Below are 15000 nucleotides of genomic sequence, written 5' to 3' on the forward strand. Positions count from 1 at the left end.
ATATATATACAGGCAGTCCCCGGGTTACGACGGGGGTTCCGTTCTTGAGACGCGTCGTAAGCCGAAAATAGTCGTAACGCCGGAACGACGCTTGGAAATATGTCTTAAACTAATAAAAAGTTATAAAAACCTTACTTGTAATCCTTTGGTTACACTACATGTTGTTTCCTGTAGTTTTATGTACAACCTGGAGTTATTTTCATAAAAGAATGCTGGTTCTTGAAGGTAAAAACTATTGTAATCCTCTGGTGACACAACATTGATTGAAGTTTTATGTACAACCTGGAGTGATTTTGCCAAATCTTGAGGGCTACAAGAACAGCTGATTACTATTTATGTATCATATAGACTAATTAAAGTAAACGTATATTTAAATAGGCTTATATATTAGTATCAACAAAACATTTCCTGCCATGAGTCAGAGGCCGTTTAATGAAACGAACACTTCTCTGTCCTATCTGTTCAGAAAATAAACGTTACGTCAATCCCCGGGACCATTGTTGCCAAGGCGTCTCTCTCTCCTCATCTCTCTCCTCCTCGTTCATCCCTCTCTCCAATGGTCACGTTATCTTCTCGTCTCTCTCTCTCCGTTCTCTCTCATCTGATCAAATTACTACTGGATAATGTCTCTCTTTGGATATTTCGATTTTGCCAAATCTTGAGGGCTACAAGAACAGTTTGATTCAGTTGATTACTATTCACGTATCATATAGACTAATTAAAGTAAACGTATCTGTAAATAGGCTTATATTATTTGTATCAACAAAACATTTACTGGCATGAATCAGAGGCCGTTTAACGAAACGAACACTTCTCTGTCCTTAACTCGGAGCGTCAGAAGACGCCTCTCTCTCTCTCTCTCTCTCTCTCTCTCTCTCTCTCTCTCTCTCTCTCTCTCTCTCTCTCTCTCTGATCAAATTACTGGATAATGTCTCTCTTTGGATACTTGGAATTTGCGTTGTAATCTAACCAGAAACTTCGTTTTGTTATTATTACTGGAAACAAGCAATGATTTTTTCATTATTTGCGCTTTTGGACTGTTATATGTAAACTTTGCGCACCGCAAGCTAGTATGTATTCATTCGCTCGGAAACTAGTTCCGCATATGAGGCGTCACTAAAAATAATCGAAAAATACGACATAAAAAGTGTTGAAAATCCAATCATAACCTCAAAATTTTTGTTGTAATCTAACCAGAAACTGATTTTTATTAATATACTGTGCTAAACTATAAAGGATTTTTATCATAGTATGCGTTTTTTAAAAGCGTCGTTAACTCAGAGCGTCGGAAGCGTCAGCGTCGTAACCTCGGAACAAGCGTCGTAACCCAGGACGGATTTTTCCATTGAATATTTAAGAAAAAGCGTCGTAACCTCGGAACGTCGTAAGCCGGAAACCGTCGTAACCCGGGGACCGCCTGGTATATATATATTATATATATATATATATATATATATATATATATATATATATATATATATATATATATATATATATATATATATATATTACATTTTTTTGCTAGTATGAATACATAACTAAAAGGAATGCAGGTGAAAAACTTAACTTTTTTTTTTCGCATAACGAAATACTATACAAAAAACTAATAAATACAGATATATAAAAACTTTTAATAAATATAAAACTAAATATAAAGTCAATGCAGAATACTCGCGCGTAATCCTGACTCTTCATTCTGTTCTTGTTTTCTCCCTCCTCCATTGAAGAGTCTTGCTTTTTTTTTCCCCTCTCGACATGAGGTACAGGTGGAGGAGGGAGACGCACGCCGTTACTGCCAATGGCCCGCCCTTCGGCGGTCCGTTGCGCCCTCCGTGGCCCCTTGGGCAGGCGCACTCCAATATATGATCGCAGTGTAGTACTTGCGGTCACACTCCCCGAACCTGCAAAGTGCTATATTGCAGGTGTGACAGACATACCGGTTGTCTCTCCTTCTGCCATTCATATGGCACACCCGGTACCGTTTCTGCCTATGCCCTGGTAGGAGGTAGTGTGTAATCCAATGGCTGCAGCCAACAAACAAGGTCCACTATCTGATGGGAAGTTGGAATCTGAGCGCGAAGCGGCGATGGCAGCAAGGGCAGTGGCTGCACCATGGGCAGTGGCGTCAGCAAATAGCGTCAGCAAATAGCGTCAGCAACAGCGTCAGCAGCAACAGCGTCAGCAGCAGCAGCGGCAGGAGCAGGACAACTGAGGTTGGCCCTCCTAGCATCTGCCCTTTTTTCTAGGGGCAGATCTGGAGCTCGGGTTAGGTGGCCAGTGATGGAAGGCCACCCATCGTGATTGAAGTTTACGAGGGCATTCCTGGCCACCGCGAGAAACTGGATGTGGGACAACCTCCGGAGGTCTGAATTGTACCCACAGTAGAGGATGTAGGCATTCTGGAGGGCCAACTGAAGTATGTATTTGAGGAGCTTCTGTGTCTACCTCCTGGTTCTCCTGGCGAAGGGATAATACTGGATGAGTTGATCAAAGAGATCAACTCCTCCCATGTGCCTATTGTAGTGCCCAATGATGGTAGGCTGCTTGGCAAGAAACTCCTCATGCATAACTCGGCCCTGCCAAAGTGTTGTCTTCTGCTGAATGACCTCTTCTTGGATGGGCTCATGACTCCTCGTAATCATGGGGACGAGTCGGACCCCCTTCCAACAGATGACGTAGACATTTCCCTTCCGCCGCCACTCTCTCTCTCCTCTTGCCAGATGTTGCAGCTGGTTAGCGAACCTCTTTAGGACATTCCGGGCCCCACGCACCAACCGAAGGGTACCACTGACGTGCACACCTGCTTCATACAGTTCCTGGGCCAGGGATACAGAGTTATGAAAATTATCCATAAACAGGTGGTATCCCTGGTTACAGAAATGTTCCACAAGACCAAAGACAGTGTCATGCAGCATGGAGAAGACCTTGGAATACACTGAGAAGTCCACGACGTATCCAGTGTTGGACTCGGTAGTAAAAAATAATTTTACACCATATTTCTTTGGCTTCTTGGGGTTGTACACTTTTATACTAAGAAGTCCTTTGTAAGACATCATCCCCTCATCCAAAGAAAGGTTCTTGGCAGGAACCACGAGAAACTGGCACTGTTCACAAATGTAGTCCAACACTGGGCGGACTAAGATGAGGCGGTTGTGGTTATTCTGGGGTATGGCCTTTCGGTTGAAGGCATTGAAATACCTGTCCAATACCAGGAAACTATCACGGGCCACAATGCGGGGCACGTTGGGTGCACTTGAAAAAAAAATCCGCCTCCAATATTGCCTGACGTCAGCAGCAGGCATCATTCCAAAAAAAATGCGGAGCCCCAAAAAATCCGCCATGTCCGTGAGGTTGCAGCCCCGCCAGTGATACAACAATGTCGTCCGCAGTTCGTCATGGCAGTACCGAGCGTAGTCCGTTGTCTCTGCAACCAGGTATTCCAGCAATTCCTGCGTCAGGAACAGCTGAATGAATGAACCCCATAGCAGTGAGAGGAACAGGTACAGTGAGTCCAGGTGCTGCTGCGAATGGGTGCATGTCAGGTGGGGTGGGGTCCTCCAACCACCCTCGTCACCTTTGGATGTACAGCCTTCACCTAGGCTGGCATGACATTGTGACCTTCTATGGGGATGTGCACGTGCACGTGCTTGGGCACAGCTTCGCACTCCCCCACCCACTGGCCCATCTTCCTCGCTTTCGCCCCCGCTCTCTGTTTCGTCCACAACAAAATTCAACTCCTCCTCCTCCTCCTCTCCTCCTCCTCCTCCTCCTCCTCCTCCTCCTCCGCCTCCTCCTCCTCCTCCCTCCTCCTCCTTCCGCCTCCTCCTCCTCAGATTCTCCCTCATATGCACTAAAACCACTAAATTCAAGCTCACTTTCAGCCTGTGACTCCCGTACGGACATTGGGGGCAAATATTCATTATCACTTACATTGGGAGTGATGTCCTCGTCACTAGATGACCAACTGCCATCAAAATGAGGACTTGCAACCTGCTCTTGATCGAGTGCCAACAAGTACTCGTCAATGTCCTATTTTTTGGAGCCTCCCAAATGTCTACAAATGCCCCTCAGGACACCTCCATGCTTCCTAGGGGTCGTAAAAGGCATACGATGTGGTCCTTGGACACTTTCGACCACACAAGGCTGCACAACACGGCATTGGGAAGCTGGGTCATCTTGGATGCTTGGTCCCTCTCCAGCTTCCAAGTCCAGGCAAAACGTGCCTTTCGCATTCCTGACGACGTTGCGGCAAGAGATCGCTCTCGGACGATGCGTCGCTTATGCTTGCTGGGGCGAGAAGAACGCAATTTGCGCATGCACGGCTGGGGAACGCTTGTAAACAAAACAGCTTGATCCATGAACTCCCAGCATCCCTCAAGGCGTGATTTAAAATTTTTTGCAAAGTAGGCCTATAACTATTTAAATTCTAATGTTTAAAAAAACTTTTTTTAAGTCGACGTATCGTACGTCAGTTATAATCACACAACAGACAATTTCAGTTGACGTATAATACGTCCAATAGGCTTTTAAGGGATAAAAGCACATACATTAATTACAAGTTCAGATAGAAAGTTAAAACAAAAAATTATATAAATAAATTAGTAAAAATACAAAAGTTAAAAAATATTTGAAGAGTACTAGTGGTCAACCTACATATATATACGTACAGGCAGTCCCCGGGTTGTGACGGGGGTTCCGTTCTTGAGACGCGTCGTAAGCCGAAAATCGTCGTAAGCTGGAACATCGTCAAAAATCCTAAGAAAACCTTACTTTTAATGTTTTGGGTGCATTGAAAACTATGTAAACTGCATTCTTATGGCAAATTTTTCATCAAAAACCTTCAAAATTTATTGATTTTATTTTGCATTTTTGGTGTCATATTTCATCTCCCAGATGAGCGTTGTAGGCGTTGTAACCCTGGAACATGCGTCGTAACCCTGGAAATAACATCTATTGACAAACGTCGTAACCTCGGAACGTCGTAAGCCGACACCGTCATAACCCATGGACTGCCTGTACACACACACACACACACACACACACACACACACACACACACACACACACACACACACACACACACACACACACACAGAGTGGTACCTTGACATACGAAATTAATCCGTTCCGAGGCAGCCTTCGTAACCTGAGCTTTTATCTTGACCGCATTTTACATGTAAATTGCCTAATTCATTCCAAGCCCTACAAAAAAAACCCAGTAAATTTTATAATAAAAGCTAAATTGACCAATAAACAATGAAATACATCAATTTGGACCATTCGGTACCTAACTTAATACATACTACTAATATGTACTACATAGTACCTGTAAATGAATTAGTGTACATGGTATACAAGGAATACTGTATGTACATACGTACGTATGTAGTAAAATGTGGAACCTTACCTATCGAGTGAGGCTATGTCCGAAAGTGGCGACAGAGGTGGAGGACAAACGGCAGAAAATTTGTTACGTAGTACATACACTAAACTTTACGAAACGCAGTAACAAAACAGTAACACTTAACTTTACAAAAACCTTAAATTTAATTTTTTTTTTTTTTTTTTTTTTGGTCTTAGATTTTTAAATATTTTTTACATTTATACTTTTAGGGTTTTTTTTTTTTTTTTTTTTTTTTTTTTTTTTTTTTTTTTTTTTTTTATTACAAAATTTTAATTTCTTCACCACTTTCAACCTTGTTTTTTTGTAGTATCATTTGGATCTTCCTTTTTGCTTATTCCTACTAATAACTATCCAAGGAAGATTGCTTCTGCCTGCAATTCGTGGAAAGGATTGTAATATAGAGCAGTTATATATTTGTATGAGGGAGGCGGGCCTCCTTAACCAAATTTAAATTATACATAGATTGTCTATGTAAGAACTTTTATAAATGAACAAAATTATTATATATTTATAGATATTTTTATATGAAATTTATCAAAAATTTAATTTTTTCTATTTAATTTATTTCTGTCAATTACCCAGATGTTTTGACACCAGATAAAATATACAATCAATCAATCAATCAATCAATCAATTTGCCTACTGTTCCCAATGTTCCTGAAACGACTCTGGCAAACGTCATCGAACTGCGCAAGCATACGACCTGTGTAAGCCTTTTCGGGGTGTCTTTTCTACAAATGATTGCACCTTATGAAAAGCAGCTAGAACATCCTTAATTTCTGCCGTTGTCATAGGGTCCTCCTCTTCCTCCTCGCCACTGCTTGAGAACTTCTCTTGAACGACGTTATGTTGCATGGCCTCCAACTTCTTCAGGTCATCCGTCGTAAGCTCCTCTTGGTGCTCCTCGAGAAGGTCATTGATATCGTCCTTGTCAACGACCAGCTCATGGACTTGCCGAGTGCAATGATCTATTCAAGATCTGGTTGCGAAACAGTTTCAGGATCGTCAACTGTTTCTGAATCTGCACCAGCTTTGCCCACGTTGAATCCCTCAAATTCTCGGGCAGATACGGCATCAGGCCAGAGTTTCCTCCACGAAGAATTCAAGGTTCGTTTCGAAACCTCCTGCCAAGCTTGGTCGATGAGTCGGATGCATATGACAACATTGAAATGCTCCTTCCAAAATTGACGCAAGGTGAGGTTTGTGATACCGGTGATGTCGAAACATGTTTTGGAAAGATGTTTCGTATACAGCTTCTTGAAGTTCGATATCACTTGCTGGTCCATGGGCTGGAGGAGAGGGGTGGTGTTAGGCAGAAGGTAAAGAACCTTGATAAAAGAATACTCTGCTAGGATATCTTCCTCGAGGCCAGGAGGGTGAGCAGTGGTATTGTCGAACACCAGCATACATTTCAGAGGGAGTCGCTTCTCTTCCAAGAATTTCTTCACTGTCGGGCCAAAGCACAGATTTACTTACTCTGTGAACAAAAGTCTCGTTACCCAGGCTTTCGCATTAGCCCTCCACATCACTGGAAGCTTCTCCTTTAGCACTTTGTGGACTTAGAAGGTTCGAGGAGTCTCCGAATGATAGACAAATGGGGCTTCACCTTGCAATCCCCACTGGGTCGAACAAAGTGCCAGTGTAAGCCTGTCTTTCACAGGTTTATGCCCGGGTAGCTTCTTCTCTTCCTCCGTGATGTACGTCTAACGAGGCCTTTTTTTTCCAAAAAAGGCCAGTCTCATCACAGTTGAAGACTTGCTGAGAACTGTAGCCTTTGTTGATCGTCATCTCGTCGAACGTCTTAATAAAGGCTTTGACTGCTTTCATGTCTGAGCTGGCTGCCTCCCCATGCCTGACCACCGAATGGATGCCAGTCTGTTTCCGGAATTTTTCAAACCACCCATGAGAAGCCTTGAAGTCTGGGGTTGGCGTTGATGTCCCTTCTCCTCCGTCGTCTTCGGCCTGGGCAATCAAATCGCCCAAAATAGGGCTGGCCTTGTGGCAGATTGGCGTCTTGGTTATCATATCGCCAGCGATTTTTTTGTCTTTTATCCAGACAAGAAGCAGCCTCTCCATCTCGTCGTGCACGTGGCCCCTCTTGCTAGACAAAATAGTCACGCCCTCGGAAGGTGTAGCTGCTTTGATGGCTTCCTTTTGCTTAAGGATGATGTCTATCGTCGAGGGATTTCGGCTATATTCCTTAGCGATCACACTCAACCACATGCCAGCTTCATATTTTTTAAAGATCTCCATCTTCATCGCCATAGAAAGCATCCTCTTCTTTCCGTGAACTTCAGCAACTTTCTTGTGTCCCATTACTACGTACAGTAGTACCTCCAGATACGAAATTAATCCGTTCCGAGGCGCCCTTCGTATCATGAGGTTTTCGTATCTTGGATCACATTTTACATGTAAAATGGCTAATCCGTTCCAAGCCCTCCAAAAACACCCCAGTAAATTATATTTCCAGGCCTAAAACACATGTTCTAGGGTTACGACGCCGATCCGACGGAAGAAATATGACTCCAAAAAGGCAATACTGTATATACTTGAGTAATATTCAACTGCATGTAATGTTCAACCCCATTTTTACTGCATATATTAGGACTTTACCATATGTCCCTTAGCAATAAGCCTAGCCTATGTTAGCGGTTGCTACTGTAGTCTAGTCTATGATTCTGACATCGAAACCTAAGAAGCTAAAAGCTTAGAATATGCCAATAAAATATATAAATAATCAGTATGTACTCATTTTGAATAATTATTAATTAATCATTAACTATAATACACAAAAAAAAACAAAAAAACCTTCCAATCGATTGTTTACATTCAGCTCTTACCGTCTTACGAGTACCGAACAAACGCCAAGCAATCACTTTTCCTAGGACACAGTAAGCCATAAATTTTCATAGTATCTCTCTTCCAACTAATGAAACTACCAAAACAGTATAATAACCATTCATTTCTATTTCTTATTCTATCTTTACCTAATGGAGATACCGAGTTACTGACGGCTATAATGAAACATATACGTAACGTAATATTAAAACAGAAGAAGAATTCTAAAAAATACGTATTTGTTGGCAGTCTGATTTTTGTAAGCTAAAAATTGCTGCATCCCAAATCATCATAATTGTAATGGGAATAAATAGCGCTTACAGCACCTTAAGTCTGGGTTACAGTACTGTAAAGTAGGTAACAGCACTGTAAATCCACTTACGGTGCTGAAAAATTGTGGTTAACAGTGCCATGAGGCAAGCAGCTGTAAGTCTGGAACGACGTTACCCCTGGGACTGCCTGTATAGTCCAATCTCCTGCAAGTATCCTTCTAAAAGCCTTGCTGTCAAGACTACACCTTGCTGTGGATCCACTGTCTGGCAACAGTACTTACCAGAAAGGATCACACAGTAGGCAAGATTGTTTAGAAGTTTTTCACTTTCAAAAGTGTCTAGTTTGCTTGGCTGAGCAGATGTTTCTCAGGTTGAACTAATTAATCATCTTCATTTCAGTGTGGTGGTCGGGTAACTAACAGTAGGTAAGGTAATTCCAAATAATAGAAATAGATAAAATTGTTTGAATTAATCCTTACTGTTAATTACTACTAGCCTCCCCACTTCTTAGCAGGTGGCCAGGAAGAATTCTGACAGAACATAAACATTCCAACATCACCTGGTGAGGTACAGGCAATTGGAGACAATCCATCTGGGTCAGCCAAGCATTATTAATTTATTTTAAATGCTATTGCAGAAAAATGTAAGCAAAATTGAACATTAGATAACTATTCAAATAATTTTGTGATTCAAATAATTTTATAAAATTTTTCATCATGTGCTCTTTAATTGGCAGAAGTCCACCAAGAATGAGTTGTTTGTTTCTTTGAAACAAAATTTAAATTTTTCTAAATGTTTATTGTAAACAATAGGCACTGTATTGTTTACAAGTTGTAGGCATTCTGTGTTAAGAGAGTGAATTTTTGTTGGTGGTATAGAACTGAATCCTTATTTTAACCTGTTGAATTGGCTTGTCTCTATAGTGAGCTAAATTCAAAAGGAAAGATTATGTGGATTGATAGGTTTTAGATTGGTTAGAATGTGTTAGTTTTATTATGGTATGTTTAAACATTTCAGGACCCTGTGGGGAATGTGAAGTGGAATGGCAAAAGAAAAGGAGATTCAGATCCTGCCCCATGTCCTCAGCTAGTAGAATCAAAGTTTGTGGGAAGTGAAGACTGTTTGTACCTCAATGTCTATACTCCTCAGGTTAGTGATGTAAACCAGGTTAAATCATGATTCAGATTAAAAAAAGTGTAAAATTTATCCATGGTAATTGTGAATTGAAGGTTTTACCAATTTTAGTAGATTTGTCAAAAATGATTTGCCCCTCGAGTTGGACTCCTTCCAGTGGTGAGAGGATAAGGGACCCTGGCTTCTGTGGGAGTTTAATAGCACTTACACAGGTGCCCCGGGTCCTGTGTGAACATCCTACAACCCTTTCTCTTTCACTTTTAATCCCTTTCTCTTCTACTTTATCCTGAATCCTCTATCCAATCTCTTAAATTTCTACTCCGCTTTTTGGAATGTTTTGTCAACAACTCTTGAAATGGACCTGACCAAGCTTTGACAGTCCTTCTGAGTTGGAGGGTGAGGTTGGATGGTATTCCTCCTCACCTGTAGAACTGGAGTACCTGATGTGTTTGAGCGAGGGGAAACTTTTATGTTTTAACTCTGCACCCAGTGCTGGGTCTGATTTCAACGCACTGACGACCCCCAAGGCATTGGGTGTCGGGGGTATATCTGGGTTGGATTCGTAGGGTGCTATATCACCCTCTAATTGGGGCTCCATGGTGGGTATAGGGACAACCTGGATGAATAATCATACCATCATTACATGGATTTCCCCCCCCCCCCCCCCGCCCCCCCCCCCCTCTGTTGATGACTCTTGCTTAAGGATTCTGCCTCTGGCCTATTTGACCAAACACCGGGACACCAGGGTGTAAATACTGATGGTATAAATAAAAATCTAAGAGTTTTGTATTGTAGTAATGTAAGTGATCAAGTCGACTTTGACTTATTGATAATTACAGTAATTACAGGAAACAGTTTGGCAAGGTTGATATAATCAACTTATGTATTGTTAAAAGTCCATCTCTTATGAATGTTACATTACTTTTTGCATAGCTGAATATGCCTCCACAGCTCTAGAGAGTATTGATAGTAAAAATATCTTTGGTTCAGTTTGCCATGCAAAGTTGTCTAACCATTTGGGTGAGGATGAGACAGATTACATACCCAGCAAGTTTGAGGTTGGTAGCTAAAAACACCTGGCAAAAGATGACCCAAAATTGGTTTGTCACGTTGGCAACTACAAATAGGACAAAGAAAACTTCCTACCAGCGTGCAAATGTCTACAGAGGAAGATGAGTGCCATTCCTAAAGGTAATATAAAAAGATATGGTAAAGGAGTCTTGATCAAAGCAAACAATGACATTCATGAATATTATCATTGGCAGAGTTTGAATATTGCTTATATTAGAAGTCCACTCAAGGGAGAATGGAAGGCTCAGTAATCTATATTGTAATTGGTCCTTGTTTCTAGCTTGTCTTGTCCATTCCAACCCATCCAGGGTTAAAATGTCCTCTAGGATGGGGAGGTGTTCAAGATTTTAAGCCAGAACCAAGGAGAAATAGTCTTTTACCCAAGTTCAATGCATCTATGTCTATAAACAAGTTGCCCCTTCCACTTTGGAAGAATCCCTTCTCTTCTCCTATTGGTTCTTGGAATTACCCCCTGCAGAGCCAACACTTCAAAAGGCCTGGGACCCAGCAGCTCAGTCCCAGAAGAACACCAGACCTAGGAGAGGTCAGATCCCTTGCTCCTGACCAGACGCCGCCTTCTCCCCCCTTTTGCCTGCTTCCCCCCATCTGGGCTCAATTCTGTAATTACTCCCCTGTGATACTAATAATATCCACCTATTGAATTTAAGCCACGAAATAGTTTCTTTGTGTAAGTTTCCCAGTCATTTCATTCCCCCAATGAGTGGCCCTTTTGATTGAAAGAAAGTAGTAACGTTCGCCCTTGTGTACCCCCGGCCTTATGCCTGTGTTGTCTATTTGCAGACAAACAGTGCCTGACTGTGGTAGAAATTGGAAATCCTTGAAGCTTGCAATTTTAATCCGTTGTGCAAATCTCTAAGTGCCGTAATATCGGCCTTATGCCTGAGTAGTTTAGGTTTTTTTTCTTTGCTCTGATCCCTCGTCCTCCAGTCAAGGCCAAAATTTTCAGTATTAATTATATTTCCTGGGAGTGATCGAGGCGGAAACGGAATATATAATATATATATATATATATAATATATATATATTATATATATATAAATATATAATATATATGATATATATAATATTATATATATATATATATATACATATTATATATATCTATATATATATATATATATATATATATCACATATATACATATATATATACAGTGTTTACCCCCGTATTCGCGGGGAATGGGAAATGTTACCATACACCGCCGTGAATAGTTAAAACCCGCGAATTAGTTATAACCACCATTAAAAATGCTTATAACTGCCTATCTTGAAAGTTCAGATACCAAATGTATACCTTTAATAACATCCTACTTCAAATATACCTAAAATTACTAACCTATTACTGTATTAATCTTTGAGGTTATATTATTAATATAATTTCAAAGTCATCTTAAACATTTTACCATTAAAAATATATACCTACTGCCAATAACAGAGAGAGAGAGAGAGAGAGAGTGACCAGTGAATGGCAACATCATATATCTGACCATCAAGAGTGAAATTATGAATTATTTCTGAGACAGAGAGAATAATAATGAGAGAGAGAGAGAGAGAGAGAGAGAGAGAAACTCCTAAACTTCGACTCCTTCCCCTCCGCCAATACGTATATCAAACTGTCATATACTCCTCCACCCACGTTCCTCCAAGTGGATAAAAAAAGACTGGGAATCGCTTTTTTTAATTAATCTTATTAATATTTGAAAATTAGTTATAAGGTAAATCATTTATTTATACTACAAAACAAATAAACATATGTAAGTAAGAGAGAGAGAGAGAGGAGATAGAGAGAGAGAGAGAGAGAGAGAGAGAGAGAGAGGAGAGGATGGTATTGTTGTTGTTTAATCTCACGAAACTAAATATTATTTGTAAACTAGTGCTGTATATTATTATTTTACCATAAAATGTAGTAATGTCCTTAAAGATACACTTATACATACATTTCCAGCCCAAACATAGGGCGAGGGAGTTACCACTAAGACACACTATCTCGTGTGGTAAAAGCAGAGAGAGAGAGAGAGAGAGAGAGAGAGAGAGAGAGGGGGGGGGGGGGGGGGGGGGGGGGGGAGGGTTATCCTTATTTAAAAGACTGAAATGGATAGATTATTGTACTTCTATAAAATACTATAACATATGAATTTTGAAATTAATTATATTACTATTATTATCATTATGCAAAAATATTAATAAACATACACATGTACCATAGAAATTCTCATCTCAGTAAAAGAGAGAGAGAGAGAGAGAGAGAGAATGAGAATATACGAGATCATCGAGAGGGCAACAGTTATTGGACCCCTGCCAACTCTGCTTGGCTCCCTGGAAATCAAAGACGCGGGGTAAAATAAAATGCATTTTCTTTCATTCTTACATAATATTTATAAACTAAAATCTTGCTAATTCACTTTAGTATTTTCTCTAATGAATTTATATTATTGCTGTTTACATTAATATTGATTTTGAAAATTAGTAAATCATCATCCAAAAATATTACATCTCTGTAAGAGAAGAGAGAAAGAGAGAGAGAGATAGAGAGAGAGAGAGAGAGAGAGAGAGAATTATCGTAGCATTTGTAAAATACTTTCACATATGATTTTTGTAATTACAATCATTATTATTATTATTATTATCATCATCATCATATGAAAATATTAATAAACATATTATACATACGTGTACCATAAAAATCTCTCATCTCAGTAGAGAGAGAGAGAGCTGGAGTTCAAAAGAATGATGCGTGAAGACTAGGATTCATCGAAAAGTTACGTATTTTCGTGCACAGGCGCGTTACGTAACTCTCGTCATTTTAAACCTACAATTTTGACAAGTATGGCCTCTAAGAGACCCCCTTTCGCCCGGTAATCCAGGGAGGACCCGCCCTTGGAGGACGAGCAAGCTTCGCCACCGTAAGGAAGAAGAAGAAACAGAAGAGATTGTACCACCGATTTCGACCAATAATAACCTGCTCCCTACACATCGCACCGATACGGCGAGTTTTGCGGAATTTCCGGCACTTCCCAAGTTCAAAGCTGTTGTTATCGAGGGCCAGACTTCATATGCTACAGTCAGGGCCCTCGAGAAAAAAATATCCAGAAGCCAACCTCATAGCCAGACCGAAATTTAAGGGGAAGAATTCATAATTACTCCCAAGGACCAAAAAGCTGCTGAACTACTGAGGAAAGACAACCTGTGCCACCTTCTTGATCCTGCTTCAAAAATAAGCAAGGGGATGATATGCAAAGTCCCCAAATACATAACTATCGAAAGAGTCCTCGAGGTTCCCAACATCATGGAAGCCAAGAGATGTACTGCAAAAGATGGACAGGAACTCTAAAGATAGAAGCGACCTTCAAGGGCCAAATTCCAGCCAGGGTCAGCCTTGGGATTCTTGGCACTTACGAGACCGAAGCCTTCGTACCAGAGCCTCTGAGATGCTTTCAAGTGTCAGAGGTATGGACAACCACAAGAACGAATGTAAATCAGAAACACATCTGTGGAGTGTGCAGTGCGAAACACGAGACAGAAGTGTGCTTGAAAAAGTACAAGGAAAAGGGCCACACAGTTGCCCGATGCCCTAACTAAACTGCAGCCAGCAACATCATGCTTGGTTTAAGGGATGCCCAGTCAGACTGCAGAGGATTTGGAAGGCGAAGGGCATCCCTCCTCCACCTGCTAGACCTCGACAACCATCACCGACCAGGAAACCTCCCAGCAAACCAGGTTCGATCCTAGAACGAACCTACCTCCTGTACCACAAACCACCCAACCTTCCTCCCAACCTCCTCGATCCCGGCACTACATCCCACCCCCTCATCCTCTCCGTATCGCCAAACTCCCGCCCCTCTACCTCCTCCCCCTACTCCCCCAACCCCCCCAACCCCTCAGGTAACCCCCCTAACCTCTGCATCGCCGAAGACGTCGATTCCTGCTCGTGCCGAAGCAGGAACCCAGACAGAAGGCGCAGTTAAAGAAGAAATGCAGACCGAGACACCGACTGTAGCTCCTGTTTTGTATAAAGAAGCAGGAACACAAACTGAGGAGTTTGTAGCTAAGCAAAACAGCGAAACTCAGACCTGCAAACAAGAATACAGAACTTCAAGCGTCGGAAACGAATACTTCCTCGTAGGAGAATATCAAATCAGGAAGTTCCTGCTTACCTACGAGAGTTTGAAGGCTTTTTACGAGGAGTTTGAGGCTTTTTTAAATAGAGCCATCTTTAACAACGACAGTGGCAGTGGTCATCAGCTGTTCTCTGAGCTCGTCC

At 41.3% G+C, this 15000-nt stretch overlaps 1 protein-coding gene across 1 annotated transcript in view; it reads left to right on the forward strand.

Annotated features, from left to right (window-relative positions):
- Positions 1-15000, forward strand: part of LOC135196907 (juvenile hormone esterase-like) — a 462912-nt gene that overhangs the window by 147052 nt on the left and 300860 nt on the right. The window contains exon 2 of the mRNA XM_064223722.1: positions 9532-9663. Within this exon, the coding sequence (XP_064079792.1) occupies positions 9532-9663 (132 nt within the window). The remainder of the gene's footprint in view (positions 1-9531; positions 9664-15000) is intronic.

Source organism: Macrobrachium nipponense, chromosome 18 (assembly GCF_015104395.2).
Source record: "Macrobrachium nipponense isolate FS-2020 chromosome 18, ASM1510439v2, whole genome shotgun sequence".
NCBI lineage: Eukaryota > Metazoa > Arthropoda > Malacostraca > Decapoda > Palaemonidae > Macrobrachium > Macrobrachium nipponense.